This window comes from Phaenicophaeus curvirostris, chromosome 3 (genome assembly GCF_032191515.1).
Source record: "Phaenicophaeus curvirostris isolate KB17595 chromosome 3, BPBGC_Pcur_1.0, whole genome shotgun sequence".
Taxonomy (NCBI): Eukaryota; Metazoa; Chordata; class Aves; order Cuculiformes; family Cuculidae; genus Phaenicophaeus; species Phaenicophaeus curvirostris.
In genome coordinates, this window is record NC_091394.1 from 19,222,187 (window position 1) to 19,239,278 (window position 17,092).

Consider the following 17,092-nt stretch of genomic DNA (forward strand, 5'->3'; position numbering starts at 1 on the left):
ATCCTTTTTCAGATCCCCTGGGCATAGGTTTCAACAGGTTTGTTTATTCATCCAGCTGCAATGATGATTAAGCCACTGAGAAAAAGAACCCAGGCTGGACATTTGGCTCAGGGCTTTTGCCTCTGTGATCACTGCTGTGCTTGCTTAATTATGACCCTGTCTGCACCACCATCAAGTGTGCCCTAAAGTTTTACTAGTCCTTTCTCATCAAGACACTTCTGCATCCTGTGCCCAGCTGTGCTGGGACTACTGTCTCCCATGCTGAGCAGTTCCAACCTGGAGATGATGGGAGCCCCACAAATCTCTAGTTGCAACACAGAGTGTCCTCGAATTGAAAAATGTCATAGAATCACAGCATGAGTGATGCTGGACAGGACCTCTGGAGATTGCCTAGCCCAACTGCCTACTCAAAACAGAGACAGCTAGAGCAGGTTGAACAGGGCCTCGTCCAATCAGTTTTTTAACATCTACAAAGACAGAGGCAATGAGTTTGCCCTCCAGATTCTTTTTCTCTAAACTAGACAAGCCCAAAATTGTCAGCCACTCCTCATAAGACATTTCTTCCAGCCCTTTCATCATCTTTGCTTCCCTCTTCTGGATGCATGCAGGTACCTCAACATTGTTCTTAAATTGTGCAGCCCGGAAGTGCACCCCGCACTCAAGGTGAGGCCACACCAACGCTGGATGCAGTAGAATAATCATGTCCTTTGACTGGTTGTGCTGTGTTTGATGTACCCATGATGAGATTTGCCCTATTGGCTGCCAGGGCACACTGCTGACTCATATTGAGCCTGCCGCCAACCAGCATCCCCAGATCCCCTTCTGCAAGGCTACTCTCCAGCTACTCCTCTCCCAGTTTACACTTGTGCATGGAAGTATAAGGAAGTATAAGATCCACCATGACCCTTCTCTTCTCCAGCCTGAACAGTCCTCGCTCTCTCAGCCTCTCCTCCTCTGACAGTTTCTTTCAGTAGGCAAGAACCCTCACTATTGCAATGTTGTGGCTTACTTGAATGTGTTTGGTTCAGCCTCTTGTGGTTGCTGTTAGACATTTCTCAGATTAAAACAGGTCATTAGTAATCACCATTTTCTACCCAGGATCCTATATCATAACCAAATCACTGTTCAGTCTTATTTTAGATAGTTTAGCTCACTACTTTATTTAAGATAACTTTCTTACAGTCTTAAACCATAGTCCCAATATGGTTCTTTTCTGAGCTATCCACAGCATTCCAACTTGCATGTAATTGTGATGCCATACCCAGGAGTGCTCTTTGAAGTGTCATCTGCTGATCACTTACTCCTACTTCCCACACTCCTATTTAGGCTAGCAGAAATCTTGTTACGTGCTTTTTCTGGACATCTGACCATCTTAAATGAGCCTATTTAGCCCCACAAGGACTCAATTAATGTTTTTTCACAGAATAACACAATGAGAACTCAGGCAGTCTTGTGTATCTTATACGACTTGCAAAGTTTTTCATGAGTCCTTCTGTAAGGATGGATTTATTCCTATGTGTTCCTACATGAATACATTTTTCCTGCCTGGGAGAAAATGTATTTTGTTTGAATACAGCTAATTTACCAAGTTATCCAGATATCTTTGAGTAGCCTCTTCCTCTTGCTGTCTATCACCCTATTCATGTTTTTGCCATCTGCAGGGTTGTACCAACATCGGTTGCAAAGGCTGAGTCCTTGGGAGGGAGCTGCTTGGGTGCTCCTGCACCACTGCTGGCACCATCGCACACAGAGGAGTCTGCATGGCTGGAGCACTGCCAGGTGATTGCTGTGGCAGTGGACCCAATGCTGTAGATGATTCTTATTGAGGTGGATCCACTTCCATTGGCTCCTCACTGTTGTCAGGTGTGTCCACTTCCATTGGTTCTGTGGTGTCTTAGGGTGGATCCACCTCCATGGGCTCCATGTTGTCCTTTGGTGTGTGGTCATGCCTGGGCCTCACACCACGCCTCAACAGAAAGGCACGAGCACGGGCAACGCATCTTGCCCGTCTTCTCTGACGGTTCCTTAGCATGGAGACACACTTGGACTCCATGCTCTTCCCTGCTCGACCTAAAGCAGATGCTTTCCGCTTCAAGGCTGAGCGCCCACTCCCTTGGCTGCTCTGGCTGTTCTTTGGCAAGGAACTACACTTGGGATCCATGCTCTTCCCGTCTGCACTTCCAGCTAACGCTCTTCATTACAAAGGCGAGCAGCTGCTCTCCTGGCTGCTCCCTGGCATGGACACAAACCCTGACCCCACGTTCTTCTCTTCTCCACCTAAAGCGGATGCTTTCCGCTTCAAAGGCGAGCAGCCATCCACCTGGCTGCTCTGGCTGGGGATCCACGTTGTTACCTTCTGGACCTAAAGCCAATGTTGTCCTCTTCAAAGGTGAGCAGCAACTGGCCTGGCTGCTCCCTGGCACAGAGACAGGGGTGGACTCCACACTCTTCTCTTCTGGACCAAACACCAATGCTTTCCGCTGCAAAGGTGAGCAGCCACTCCCTTGGCTGAACACTCCCAGCTCTCTCAGCCATTTCTCATAGGAGAGATGCTCAAGTGCCTTCATCTTCATCACCATTCACTGCACTCTCTCCAGTATGGCCATAGCTCTCTTGTATTGGGGTCCCCAAAACAGGACACAGCACTCAAGCATTACAGTTAACACAAGGAGGTTTGATTCTGTTGTTACTGTAATTTATGCAGACCAGCCTGAGCTTCTCTTTTTTTCCTACTTTCTCTGTGCCTTAGTGCATGTGAAGAAGCTTTGCCCTGCAATCAAGCTGGAAAGACTGGAGAAAAAGAATATTTAGCTAAGCCAATAACAATTCTCTCTGAGCTCTTTTCCCTCCATGCAATTACTTTAACTGTAGCCTAATCTGAGAGACTCAGACTGAGAAAATTGTTCTTACCCACTGCTTTGTGCAACCAGGAAAACATTTACAGTTGGTGGTTCTGTGTTTGTATAGGCTTTGCTGTCTTCCATTTAGTTTAGATTACTGATTTCTTCTGCATTGTAGTAGGATTGAAGCCGTGCAGTGTCTCTCAAAAAGAGCTTTCATCTTGTACAGCTGTCTTTATCACTAATTTGAGCTTTTAATGGTATATGTTAAATAATAAAAATATAGACTAGCAGTTTTCCCAATTATGTTTATGTCATCAGTATCGACACTGAGAAGGTTCTTGCCTTTCCTCCTTCTTCCCAAAAACTTGCCTTATCCTCAAACTCTCCCATCAGAATCAGAGGGACTGTACCCCTGAAAAAAAAGAAGTGTCTTTTCAGTGGTGCCCAGAGACAGGACAAGGGGCAACAGGCACAAACCGGAACACTGGAAGTTCTACCTCAACATGAAGAAAAACTTCTTTAATCTGAGGGTGACAGAGCACTGAAACAGGCTGCCCCAGATAGGCTGTGGATTCTCCTTCCCTGGTGGTGCTCAAAACCCACCTGGATGCGCTCCTGTGCAACCTGCTCTAGGTGAACCTGCTTTAGCATTGGAGTTGGACTAGGTATCTCCAGCGATCTCTTCCAACCCCTACCATTCTGTGTGATCTATTTGTCTCTTGACACAAGGATTTTTCTGGTGATAATTACAGTAACTGCAAATAATCAATGGGCAGAGTTAGAAGAACAGAATCATAGAATCACTGAATAGTTGAGGTTGGAAGGGACCTTAAAGATCATCTAGTTTCAACCCCCCTGACATGGACAGGGACATCTTACTAGATCAGGCTGCCCAAGGCCCCATCCAATCAGGCCTTGAACACCTCCAGGGATGAGACATCCACAACCTCCCTGGGCAACCTGTTCCAGTGCCTCACCACTCTCAAGGTGAAGAAATTCTTCCTAATAGCTAGCCTAAATCTGCCCCTCTCCAGTTTATAGCCATTTCCCCTCATCCTGTCAGCACAAGCCTTTGTGAACAGTCCCTCCTCAGCTTTCTTGTAGCCTCTTTCAGGTACTCTTATCCTGGCTGAACAAGCCCAACGTTCTCAGCCTGTCTCATCCCTACAAGGAAGATTCAACAGGATGTATATAAAGGAAAGTTCTCCTTCGTGAACCCACTAAGGTACTCTAAGGGGATTAAATGCAAACGGGTAAAAGCCAATTGCTTTAAAGTCAACAAAACATTGCAATCAGTGCTGTACAAGCCAGGTGGAAAGGCCCTTGCTTGCATAGTGACTCGGCTACTGGATGAGGGGAAGGCTGTGGATGTGGTCTTCCTGGACTTCAGGAAAGCATTTGACACAGTTTCTCACAGCATTCTGCTTGAGAAACTGTCAGCCTCTGGCCTGGACAGGCGCACACTCTCCTGGGTGGAAAACTGGTTGGATGGCCGGGCCCAGAGAGTGGTGGGAAATGGTGTGAAATCCAGCTGGAGGCCAGTGACAAGTGGGGTTCCCCAGGGCTCGGTGCTGGGTCCAGCCCTGTTCAATGTCTTTATCAATGACCTGGATGAAGGCATCGAGTGCACCCTTAGCAAGTTTGCAGACGACACTAAGCTGGGTGGAAGTGTGGATCTGCTGGAGGGTAGGGAGGCTCTGCAAAGGGATCTGAACAGGCTGGACCGCTGGGCTGAGTCCAGTGGCATGAGGTTTAACAAGGCCAAGTGCCAGGTCCTGCACTTGGGGCACAACAACCCTGTGCAGTGCTACAGACTAGGAGAAGTCTGTCTAGAAAGCTGCCTGGAGGAGAGGGACCTGGGGGTGTTGGTTGACAGTCGACTGACCATGAGCCAGCAGTGTGCCCAGGTGGCCAAGAAGGCCAATGGCATCTTGGCTTATATCAGAAACGGCGTGACCAGCAGGTCCAGGGAGGTTATTCTCCCTCTGTACTCGTCCCTGGTGAGACCGCTCCTTGAGTATTGTGTTCAGTTCTGGGCCCCTCACCACAAGAAGGATGTTGAGGCTCTGGAGCGAGTCCAGAGAAGAGCAACAAAGCTGGTGAAGGGGCTGGAGAACAGGCCTTATGAGGAGCGGCTGAGAGAGCTGGGGTTGTTTAGCCTGGAGAAGAGGAGGCTGAGGGGAGACCTCATTGCTCTCTACAACTACCTGAAAGGAGGTTGTAGAGAGGAGGTTGCTGGCCTCTTCTCCCAAGTGACAGGGGACAGGACAAGAGGGAATGGCCTCAAGCTCTGCCAGGGGAGGTTTAGGCTGGACATTAGGAAAAAATTTTTCACAGAAAGGGTCATTGGGCACTGGAACAGGCTGCCCAGGGAGGTGGTTGAGTCACCTTCCCTGGAGGTGTTTGAGGCACGGGTGGACGAGGTGCTGAGGGGCATGGTTTAGTGTTTGATAGGAATGGTTGGACTTGATGATCCGGTGGGTCTCTTCCAACCTGGTTATTCTATGATTCTATGTATTTGCCTTCAAATCATGGATGGAAATGCTGACTAGTTTTCATTCAACTGTTGATCCCTGCAGAAAACAATCAAAATAACCCAAGAGTATTCCCAACTTACAATTATTTCTTCTGTCCATTGAAAGCTCTCAATTCAGTTAACGAATGCTTTACTGACTTTGCATAGCACATCCTTTTAATCAATACGGCATACTGTAATTTTCTTCATATCAATAGCTTATGCCTCACAAACAATGTCTACCATAATGCTATGATTTTTTTTCATCAAACACAACTTTATTATCAAATAGAACACTGAGTGTTAATATTCCACACAGCCATGTTCCCATTCTTTAATTCTCTATCAGGAAGCACCTCAATCAGATTTTCCATTATTTTTGACTGGATAGTTGTCAGCTACCTGGCCTATAGATCCTTTGGTCTTAGAGCTTTTCCATTTTAAATACAGGAATTCTGTTGAGACATCTACATACCTCTGCTATTCCTACAGTAATCAGAGAGTAATTAAAAACAAATCTGAGTACTGTTTATGAATTTTTTGGGTAATGCAAGATTCTAAGAGGTGGAAGTGGACAGAAGAGAATGGTATGTTGAACAAAGTGAGTATGTTGCTGGTTGACAAGGTAGGGTGGGGATTTGGAAGGAAGGCACAAAGGAAAAGCGTAGTAGAGCAGGAAAAGTAGTATGAAGATGGTGTTGCAAATGGAGAAACAAATGAAAGATGTTTATAAGGTGATGGGTGGTAGAAAAGGAATGTTAGTGGGGAAGCTAAGTAATGGTAACTGCCAGTGGGTGAGAAGAAGATGGAAAAAGAGAGCTGGAGGCTGTGGAACTACAGAAAAGTGGGCAGACTGGATCTCCTGTAGAGAGGATCTAAGGTGAAAGAATACCTTGAATGCTAGAAATTATGGTGCTGGAGCATTGCATTGTTAGAAGTTACAAAGTCACTGAGAATGGAAACTTGGCTGGGGATGTTTCTGACCACAGGATCACGCTAAAAGCTGGAAAGCTGGAAGGGATCACTAGCAGCATAAACCTGGGGACTGGAAAGAGGTACCAAAGTACGAAGAGATTCTAACCCTTCTAACCTCTTACTCTTTCTTTGTTATCTTTTTCCATGATTAAAATGTGCATAGAGAAGGACATTGGGGGGTTAGGAGAGGCATGTTGCTGGGGAAGGATTAAAGTGGTGAAGGGAAATGGGAGAAGGAAGGCCTTCTAGCCAAGTAAGCAGGCTTCTAGAAGAGAATGAAGGGCATTCTTTTATGACCTGAAGGCAGTACAAGGGAACAGGTGTGCTTGGGCTGGCATTGGATAGTCTTTGAAATGGTTCCTTGGGATTTAGGAGAATAGGAGCAGGGTAGTGGAGGTGGTAATGGAGGCTCGTACAGAGAGGGGCTGGCTCTGTGAGGGGAGTATGGTCACTGTAGAGGAGGATTAGGAATAAATGCAAGGCAAAGGCATAGGACTGCTGGGAGGTATTACTAGGGGAGTTTTTCTAGGGGTATTTGTACAGGAAGGTTTATGTGACCTGTGGTTCCAGGTCTTCTGTTAGTCTTTCCCAGTGACACCCAGGCCTATCACAGTGCTGCTGTCTTCTCAGATGAATCATACATGTGCATCCTTGTGGCAGTGAGCTCACCTTTCAACTTGAATCTAAGCAACTTAAGGCAGGCGAGGGGTCAGTTGTGCTTTAGCAGAACTGACAGTGTTTGCAGAAAGCCATTCTCCTGAATGAAGAGAACTAGTGGGGGAAACTGCTGCAAATTGACACTGAGGCTCCTGCTGCTAACAACCCTCCATACAGAAGAACCCTTCTGTCACCTGGTCCTGATCACAAGGAAGTGGGAAGAAATGCATGGCAACTTGCAAGTTACATTGGGTAGTTCCCTGTGGCTCTCTCTCTTCAACACACCATCTCCACAGATCGTTTTTGGCACCATCACTGGTGTCAGTTACCATACACAGCCCAGCTCCTCCAGCTCATACATCTGAAGCCACCCTTCAAAGGTCCTAGTGGAGGCCCAGGAAGCATCCAGCGGTGCCCTTGCCTTACACAGGTTGTCCTGAGATGGCCACAGGCTTTGTCATGTTCCTGCTCTCCCACAGAAAGCAGGCCCCACAGACATTTTATTATAAGACTAAAAGAGCCACATACAGGAACATAAAACCGCATATTTTCCTCTACTTTGAGGATAAGGCAGGTGCTGCAGCCTGTAGAAACCACCCTGGAGTCCCTGTGGTCAGAAAGCAGGTGGGTACTTCACATATAGTCATTTCCAAGAGAAAGGAGAAGTTTTCAAAGCCTGAGAACACACGAGGAGGTGGCATGGGGCGGCACTGAGCCACGGGGTGAGGACCATCAGCTGGGGAAGGAGCCTGCCTCTGTGGTGGCAGGGATAGTGTGATGAAGAAGTTGCTCTCTGGGTCACCATGGCCACTCGTACCCAGGCCAGTGTAATGCCCCAGACCCTGAAGCCTCTGGCAGGATGAGACCCTCCCCCATGGGGAGCACGCTGACCTCCCCCATGCGGAGCAGTCTCTAGGGCTTCACCTCAGCTTCCTCACTGCGCCCATCCTCCAGCCGCCAAGGGCAATCAACATAGCGCAGCGCCCCGCTGACAGGGCCACGCTTGGCAGGATCTAGGGCCAGCAGGCTCCGCAGCATCAGGGCAGCCTCGGTGGTCAGACGTTTCCAGTGGCGCGGCAGGTCCTCCTCCAGACCTGTTTCCTGCCACAGCATGAAGTCCTCAAAGAAAGGGTCATCTGGCAGGCTTTGCTCCCAGGGGAAGTAGCCAGTCAGCAGGCAGAAAAGCAGCACACCAAAGGCCCAGGCATCCAAGCTGGTGTCGATGGGCACCCCCTGGGAGTCAGCAGTGTTGCTGAGCTCAGGGGCGGTGTAGGGGATTACCCCAGCCACCAGCTTCAGCTTGGTACCCTTGGGCCGCGTAAGCCCAAAGTCAGTCAGTTTGATGCGCCGGCACTCGGGATCGAAGAGTAGCACGTTCTCGGGCTTGACGTCACGGTACACGAGCCCCCGGCTGTGAATGAACTCCAGCGCACTCACGAGCTGCTTGGCACACTGCTTCGCGGCTGGCTCAGGGATCCCATCCTGCACGGGGAGAGAGACAGGCAGTACGGCACTCACAGGGCACCTTGGCAGCCCTGCCAGCTGGCCTCTCACCTACATGCTCTGCACTGGGGAAGAGTTTTGCATTTCTGGACTTGCAAGTGTGACGCTGTTTCAATGCTGTAGACCCCAGAGATGAGAGACCCAAACCCCATTGCCCTTATCTCCCTCCCTCTGACCCAACCAGCCTGTACAGGGTCCAAACACTGCAGTCTCAGCCCCCACAGCCTTACAGTAGCACTTACTCGGGGTTTGATGATAGATATGAGGTCTTTGTGCAGTGCTGGCTCATAGAGGAAGCCGTAGTACTGGCTTGACTCGATGGCAATTCCGAACATGCCAATGATGGCAGGGTGGGTGGCGAGGGAAAGCGCCACACAATACTCATACAGAAAGGTGTGCAGCTTGGTACTGGCTTTGGGCAGCAGCTTGAGAGCCATAGGAGTCCCTGAGGATGGGAAAGAGTAGGTTAGACTCCCTTGAAAGTCACTCACACCAAGGCCAGACAAAGGGGGCACTAAGCAGCCATGGGTCCAGACAGTCACAGCAACAGAGGTCTCTGGCCTGACACTCGGTGTGAATATACCCTGTGGACACCAGATCTGGGAGCAGGAACTGCTGCTGGTGTGAATTTTAAGCCAGTCAGTGCATGCACAGGAGCACTGAGTAGAGGAATGGACATGGAGTCTGTGTGAGCCCATCAGTCTGAGCTGGGACTACTGGGAGAGAGTAGTGTTAGGGCCCTGTGGGCACTCTTAGGCTTTAATGGCCTTGGCCAACCCCACCTAGGAACTCCACTCCTCCTCAGGTCTGTGGACCTGAGGACACTATTTAAGCTCAAGCTTGGGACTTCTCTCCCTGCCCAAGCTGTGTGGTGGGAGTGCTGGTTTCCAGCTATATCACATCTATGCTTGTACCTAGACCTGAACCCTTTTGATCCTGACTTGTGGACTGAGTTCTTGGCTTGACCTTGGCCCTGCCTCATCACTATAAACTTGCCTGATGATCTGGGCTGCTCCCTGGCATCACTTGCTTTCTGGCTGGGTGCAATGGGATAGTCCCTGGCTGGGGAGGTCCCACTTGCCTCCCTGGCAACCTCCCACCATGCCTGGTCCCTTGTCCCAAGGAGCCACCAGCCCACCCAGTGCCCTGGCAAGTGGGGAGGAGACAAGGCACGGTAGCTCACAGAGTGCAATCGGTTCCTTACCTCTTTGCCTGTGGGTCACTAGCATCACGTGGCCATACTTGCCCCTGCCCAGTTCCCGAATAACCTCATAGTGCTCGGACACCTCGGTGCGCACCAGGCTTTGAGCTGTGATCTCCAGGAGCTCATCTAGCATTGTTGGTGCCGCTGTCCCTGCTGCTGCTGCAGCTGAGCTCTTGGCCATCACTGAGCGCTGCAGAAACACCACAGCCTGATTCAGGAACATCACAGCATGCACAGAGAAAAGCAGATCAGACATGTCATGCAGTCCATGCCGTGGCAGGACATGTTTCTGACACTTGGAGCGTAAGTACTCATGCAGCTGTGCTAGAGTCGATCTTGTGCTTTTATACAGTACACCTCTGTGCAAAGCCCTTCATCATAATAAAAAGATCCATGTATCGAAAGGAACCTCCCTCAGCCCTCTAATCCTTTATGGCCTCCAGACAGGTGCTTGTCTCTCTCTAATTGTAATGCCTGGAGTCTCTTCTTTCAAAGACCTTGATCACCTTTCTGTGTCTGTACTAAAGCTTGGCCATCCATACCTCTTCTTATTCTACTCTCCAAAGTATTAGACAACACCAAAATGTTAACAGAGTCTCAGATTACCAAGCATGACCCAGTCTTTTTGTTCTTGTTAGCCTATTGCAGCAAGATCATGTTTCTCTACACACCTACTGCTTATTGAAGAAAGCCCTTGAGGGAGAAGCAGACTTGTCCATTAGGCAGAGGCACAGCTAGCCCATGACAAAGAAGGGACTACTAGTCAGTGGCAGTGTGCCCTGAGCAAGCCAAAGGGAGCTCAGTACCTCATGCCTACTGACACTTCTGACCCAAAGTCACACATTTATGCAGACAAGAAATCTTAGCAGGAAGGAAGCTTGGATACCAATGGCGTTTTGAGTTACAGACAGCTGCTTCAGGCCCATTTTGGAGAATTTTAAAGCACCTGTGGTGGCATTCTCCCCCCTGCTCTGAACAGAGGCATCTCAAACCTGGGAGCCTCACCTGGCTTTGGAGTAAGGTCACAGAACCACAGAGTCACAGGGTGGTCAAGATCACAAGGCACCTCTGAAGCTACTGCAAGATCCTGCTCTAAGTAGAGTTAACTAAAGCAAGTTGCTCAGGTCTGTGTCCAGTTTGGTTTTGAATATCTCCAAGGACGGAGACCCCACAACCACTCTGGGCAACTTGTTCCACTGCTGGATCACTTTTACTGTAAAAGAAGTTTTTCTTACGCTTACATAGGAGTTTTGTGTTTCAATCAATGCCCATTGCCTCTTGTCTTTTCAATCAGTATCACTGAGAAGACTATGGCTGTGTCTTTTTTACACCTTCCTATCACATATTTATACACATCACTCAGATGATCTCCTTGAGCCATTTCATCTCAAGGCTAAACAAGTCCCAATTCTCTTTAACTTCTCCTTAGATGAGAAACAATGTAGTATCATAATCATATTCATGGACTTTTCCAGATTTGTTCCAATACATCCATGCCTCTTTTTTCCCGAGGTGCCCAGAACTGGACTTAGTGTTCCAGATGTGACTTCACTACTGCTGAGTAGCGGGGAAGGTCACCTCCCTTGACCTGCTGGTAACACTTTGCACAATGCAGACCAGGATGCAACTCAAGAGCCTGAGAATTGCAGCATTCTTGGATAAGTCTTCTACAGTGTGCAGTGAGATAAAGTTGTGTTGTAAAACCAGTGGCTCATCTATGCACCTACAAATTCCCGTAAAACATTCTGATTCACATGACACCTCTGTCAGAGGGAATAGGGTCTCACATTGCTAAAAAGGAAGATAACGTCCCGGGAATATAAGTGGGAGCAGAAGAATGAAGCTTTTCCCTTAGATTTTACACTGCTCTATCTTCAATTAGAAGATATCACAGTTCCTTCAACTCCCAGCCACCACTAATACTAAACATTGTCATGATTACAAACCCTGTAATTTAGGAGTAGAAAACCTAGAAAAAAACTAGAAAAAGGTTGGATTTTATATGGGAGACCAGGACCACTTGTAGGAGAGATCCCCTTCCCTTCCCTTCCCTTCCCTTCCCTTCCCTTCCCTTCCCTTCCCTTCCCTTCCCTTCCCTTCCCTTCCCTTCCCTTCCCTTCCCTTCCCTTCCCTTCCCTTCCCTTCCCTTCCCTTCCCTTCCCTTCCCTTCCCTTCCCTTCCCTTCCCTTCCCTTCCCTTCCCTTCCCTTCCCTTCCCTTCCCTTCCCTTCCCTTCCCTTCCCTTCCCTTCCCTTCCCTTCCCTTCCCTTCCCTTCCCTTCCCTTCCCTTCCCTTCCCTTCCCTTCCCTTCCCTTCCCTTCCCTTCCCTTCCCTTCCCTTCCCTTCCCTTCCCTTCCCTTCCCTTCCCTCCTAGATTCCATTGATAAATCTTATTCATTTCAGAAGTACCAAGTAATTGACTCTACTTTTCTGCACAGGCTCTGGCCGAAGTTAGTAGAGTCTCTAGGGAGTTCCACACTGAACAAGTGCATGCATGGGAGGGGATGAATGGAAGGCTGGGAGAAATTCAGAGGGAGATTTGGTCTGGAAAATATTTTAGAGATTTTGCTTTGATGTCCTCCTGTTTGCTGCCCAGCCGGCACAGACTGCAAAATTCCACACAGCAAGGGCGTCACGGAACCCACAGAAGGAACCACTCTGCCACTGACATTTCCAAACTGGTGTTGCCACATCTAACTATTCTTAAAAAGAATAGCTGGGAAAAACTTTTTAAAGAGTTCTAGCTAGGAATAAACTTAAAACATAACAGACCTTTGAAAGACAGACCTCCTCTTGATATCAGGTAGGCTAGAGCTAAACCAGCTAGGGAGTGGAATAACTTTTCTTGTGCAGAACACATGAGATTTCAATTTGTGAATAAACATCAAAAATCTCTTCTGTAAGACAGTGCTTCTCCTATATCAAATTCATGGTCATATGCAAGTTCTTGTCAGCAAATGGTTCACAATCATCTCAGATATCCTAGTTTCTCAAACTTAAGCTAGTTAAAATTTCTTCCCTTGTAGGCTGGCCACCTGTTAGTGCTCAGTACTATCTAACCTAAAGGTTAGAATCTTCTCATTGCATCCACTTAATGTATTATTCAATAATGAAATAATTTTCAAATATCTATTTATTAATCTGTTTTTATATTCATTGAGTTATTTATTATATGTTATATGTCCTATTTTTTTTAATATGATTCATTAATACTCTCCTATTTACTGTGTGAAAACTTTGTAAATGGGAGGATGTACTTCTCTGTGGATTCTTGGTTCTCACTCCAGCTTTAAGAGTTAGGACATTTCAGTCCACAAATATCAAAATACCCAAAACCCTCTTGTGTCCTTCCACTCCACATTTCAAGTGACTGCAACATAAGTGGCCAAGATCCTTATTCCACACATGGTCTCACTGGCATGGGAGGGCAGATTGTCTGGGTAAAGAATAGAGCATGAAAGTGAAATAGTCGGCTTGGAAAAATAGATCAGACAGAGGATGTGGGGAGAGTGTCTTCAGGGACAGTGACAATCCTGTGAGTCTGATCAGGGCTCCATATGAAGGAAGCCCCTGTTGTAGTCACTCCAGAACAGTTTTCAGCACTTATCTCTCACTGCCCTTGTATTATGCCTGATTACAGGACATAATACATCAGGAAACAGCCAGAGTCATCACGTCTGTCTCTGAGCCACCACAGCCACTAGCTAGGAAGCTAAGTGAGGGCCAAGTTTGGGTCACCACTAAGTAGAGTGTGCCTGGGTGCTCCACACCTACTTCTAAAGTGCCATTTGCCTTTTACAGAGTGACAAGTACTGGAGAGGAGGCCACCAGGACACTGGCCAGGGTGCACTCAACATTTGGTTGTGCTGCATTGCAGGCAGCAGGCAGGGTCCTTTTCAAAAATATTCCTTCCTTCACTATCCTTTCTGTGTTTCACTTCTGCTGGAGGTCCTAGTTTGAGGCTGTTGACATGTAAGAAACCCTAATTCCCCCCAAATATTCTCTAACTACAACAGCAAGAAATTAACATCCTTTCCATCATTAGGAGATGCTTCCCACCTTCTTGAGGATGTAGCCTATGGAGATACAGTGTCTTAGTCTAGGTAATGTTATTTTGGTTCCTCAACCAAAATCATTACTATATTGGGTCCAGAAAAGTATTTCATATATGTCAAGAGCCACAGACAGTGTAATCTCTATATAACAGATGTGGTGCTATGGTGACAGATATAATCACAGAGATGTTTACGCTGGAAGGGATGATCTAATCCAATTCCCCTGTCCAAACTGAAGCAGCTGAAGCAGGTTATCTAGGAAGATTCCCAGTCAGGTTTTTAGTATCTCCATAGATAGAGACTCCATAACCTCTCTGAGCAACCTATCATGCTGTTTGACCAACCTCGCAGTAAAAAAGAAAGGGGGGAAAATGTTTTCTTGTGTTTATATGGAAGTGCATGTCCTTTAATTTGCATACATTGCTTCTTGGAACTGAAGAGTACTGCTGAAGCCTCACAATTTTTTCTCCCTCCCATGTTAAAACACTGACTGCTCCTGGAGGAATGCCTCCTGTAAAGCATTCAGTTAAAATTATTCTCTGCCTCATGCTGTGGCCCCAGGATCTCTTTTTGCAGGAATGTCACCCTGAGAACTATCCATTGTCACCCTGCACTATCCATTAGGAGTCCAGAATTTTTCCAGATTGCTGGGAGTTTGGGGGAAAAACTCTGCTTCCTCTGTGTCTCTGTTGGTCTCAAACCACCACATTCATTTCTGTCTAGAGGCTGTGTAAGGACCCTACATGCAGGGGTTTCCCATCAACCTCTAAATTGCTCGTGAGAGTTTAGAGCAGTTCTCAGCCTGGTATTGGTTTGTACATCTGCCAGAAACATCCTATTCATTGATCATTCTTTGCAAGCTAGCTGAAAAAATTCACCCTGGTGTTGGTCAAAAACAATAAGCCACATGTTTTTAATGCATTAAAAAAAAAAGCCTGCTATAGTGGAATTTATTGTATTTTATTGGTGTCTTTACCATACACAATTTTGTTAAATCCTGACTCCGTTATAATAATTTTACCTTTGTCAATGATCTAATATAAAGTACTGAAATCATCCATAAAATATTTACAAATGACAGAAAAATGGTTTGAGTAGATAGTGTATTGCTTGGTAAAACTAGTGCCTGTACAAACACACACACTAAAGTGTTTCAAATGACCAAAGAAGTCAGGAATTTAGTCTGCACTGAGTGACAGGGAAAAAAAAAAAGTCATATTAATCAGACAAATCTAAGATCTTCATGCTGCTTTGTAGATAAAACGGGCACTGTGTAAACCCAGAAATACAGATCTAGTACAGCCTCACTTCCATTGTAGTTCTTAATATGTAGGATGATAAAGAATTGCACTAGAAATTATCTACAGTGATACAGATATACATCTTAATGATACAGATACAAGGCGAAGAGAATAGCAGCAAAAATATTACTGGTGTTGCAGATTGAACTTTTGCATTCACTCTACTAAAGACAATGCCCAAAAGCATCAAACACAGGGAAAATCAGCAGTGAGAGGCACACTAGTTTTTTCCAGATGCCAAATTAAGAAAATAAGCTTCACTCTAAACAAAACAATAGATATAGTTGTTCAGTTTCACATAGACTAAGATAAACTACAACAAGACAAAACATCCATTCCAAGATGACCTGCCTCTTACGCTGAACTCTAGTTTCTGCGGAGGTTCCTACACACAGATGCCCTGAGATAGTCTGAAATTTAATCTCTGAAAATCAGCTGAGTTAGGAAAGCTGTATTTCTGAAGAGCTGGCCACCTGCTAATGACTTCTGCACTAGAACTGAGAATATCGTGCACTAGTGGATTTTGTATTTTTATTAGAAATACATTCCTTCAATTTGCTCCGCTTTTCATTCTTCTTCTTTCTTATTTTAATGATTTTTTTTGAATGCTAGAAACCTACTGTTGTGAAAGACTTATTTCGCTCGGGTAAATGTCCTGAATTGTTTTGCAGGCCAGCCGATGGATCAGCATAATTAGCTATTGGATGTTTTCTATCTTTTTAATAGCATCGGTGACACCATAGGTCAGCGAGCTAGCACTGGTATCCACAGCATGGAGTGGCCAGGATTTTGACAGAAAAAGACCTCAGTTGTGGTGCAGATTTTATGAAGAAGTATATTTGCCTCTGAAAATCTTACCAAACAATACGGAAGAATAACTTTCCATCTCCGGAACTTCTAACTCGAGAACGGCACACTTTTTTCCCACCAGAAGTATACTCCAGTGCAAACCACAATTAATAGAGGCAAGCGATCAGAATAGATTATCACAGTGGTTGGTTCTGGCCTTATTGCTGATAGATTTATGAGCTTCTTTCTAAAACTGGTCAGCAAGCTAATGCTTAATCTCACTGCATAGAACCGCATGACTGTCTGCTTAGCAGAACTACGTATTGCTCTTCTGAGGCAGAAACACCTAGCAGCCTCCCCAGAACCCCGTAAACCTCTCCCCAGCAAGCAATATACCACAATCTCTATACAGAACCCTCATCGGACAGAAATTGGTAGCAATCTCACTGGGACCAAGCCACATCACCCCCTCCTCCCAAACAACCAACTGGTACCGCGGCACTGTGTCACTGGACACGATGGAACACGAAGCAACCTTTTGGGGCAAAGCTAACTAATGAGCTCACCATCAACCAGATATGGGAAACAGGAGCACTCCACGCTGTGCCAGAGTCTCCAGAACTGGATCATGAGGGAGTGGTGCCCAGTTGTGCCCATTTATGATCCTGCCTAGGCTTTTTCATCCTGCCATGTCTGTAATGTCTCTTCTCACGCTTCCTCCCCGTCTGTACCAAGCCTCTCACCTCCTCCAGCTGCGCAGCACTGACGGCTGCCCGTGGATTGCCTCTCTGCCCCCACTGCAGCCTCTGGGCTGGGTTGAGCCTGTGCCGAGCAGCCGGAGGGGCTGCCAGGCATTACTGGGCTAAGCGTGACGCTCCGCCTCTTCCCCATGGCTCTGGTCCTGGGGGCACACTGCCTCCTCGCTGAAGGTGACCTCTGGGAGGGAAGAAAAGAGGGGGCATGGAGGGAGGAAGGGGGCTATCCATCTGCTCTGTTTATGGGGAGGAAAGTGTTGCGGGGATTGGGGTGGGGTAGTGGTTTCTGCTCTGGCCATACCATCATAAGCCCCAGGGACCCTTCAGCAGACCCACCCTTCTCAGCCTTTCCCTCCAGCTTGGGCTTTCATTACAGCTGAGGGAGCAAAGCAGCTCCTTGGGCTGGTGCATGGTTCTTGTGCTGGGACTGTGCCGAGTAAGAGCACATCCCTGATGGCAGGGCTTGGAGTGACCATGAGCTGCCAGTGCTTGCTCT

The 17,092-nt window shown here is 47.1% G+C and overlaps 1 protein-coding gene across 2 annotated transcripts; it reads right to left on the bottom strand.

Annotated features, from left to right (window-relative positions):
* Positions 1–5,525: 5,525 nt before the first annotated feature.
* On the bottom strand, positions 5,526–16,682 carry LOC138718567 (serine/threonine-protein kinase SBK2-like). Of its 2 annotated transcripts, none has more exons than XM_069853075.1 (4): positions 16,585–16,682; positions 9,698–9,887; positions 8,736–8,938; positions 5,526–8,472 (listed from the first exon to the last, which is right to left on the bottom strand). In XM_069853075.1, the coding sequence occupies exons 2-4, from the start codon at positions 9,876–9,878 to the stop codon at positions 7,903–7,905; spliced, it is 954 nt and encodes a 317-aa protein (XP_069709176.1). In that variant the 5' UTR covers positions 9,879–9,887; positions 16,585–16,682; the 3' UTR covers positions 5,526–7,902. The 2 variants fall into 2 exon arrangements, with proteins under 2 accessions (XP_069709176.1, XP_069709175.1); XM_069853074.1 differs by having other exon boundaries at positions 16,408–16,621.
* Positions 16,683–17,092: the final 410 nt, after the last annotated feature.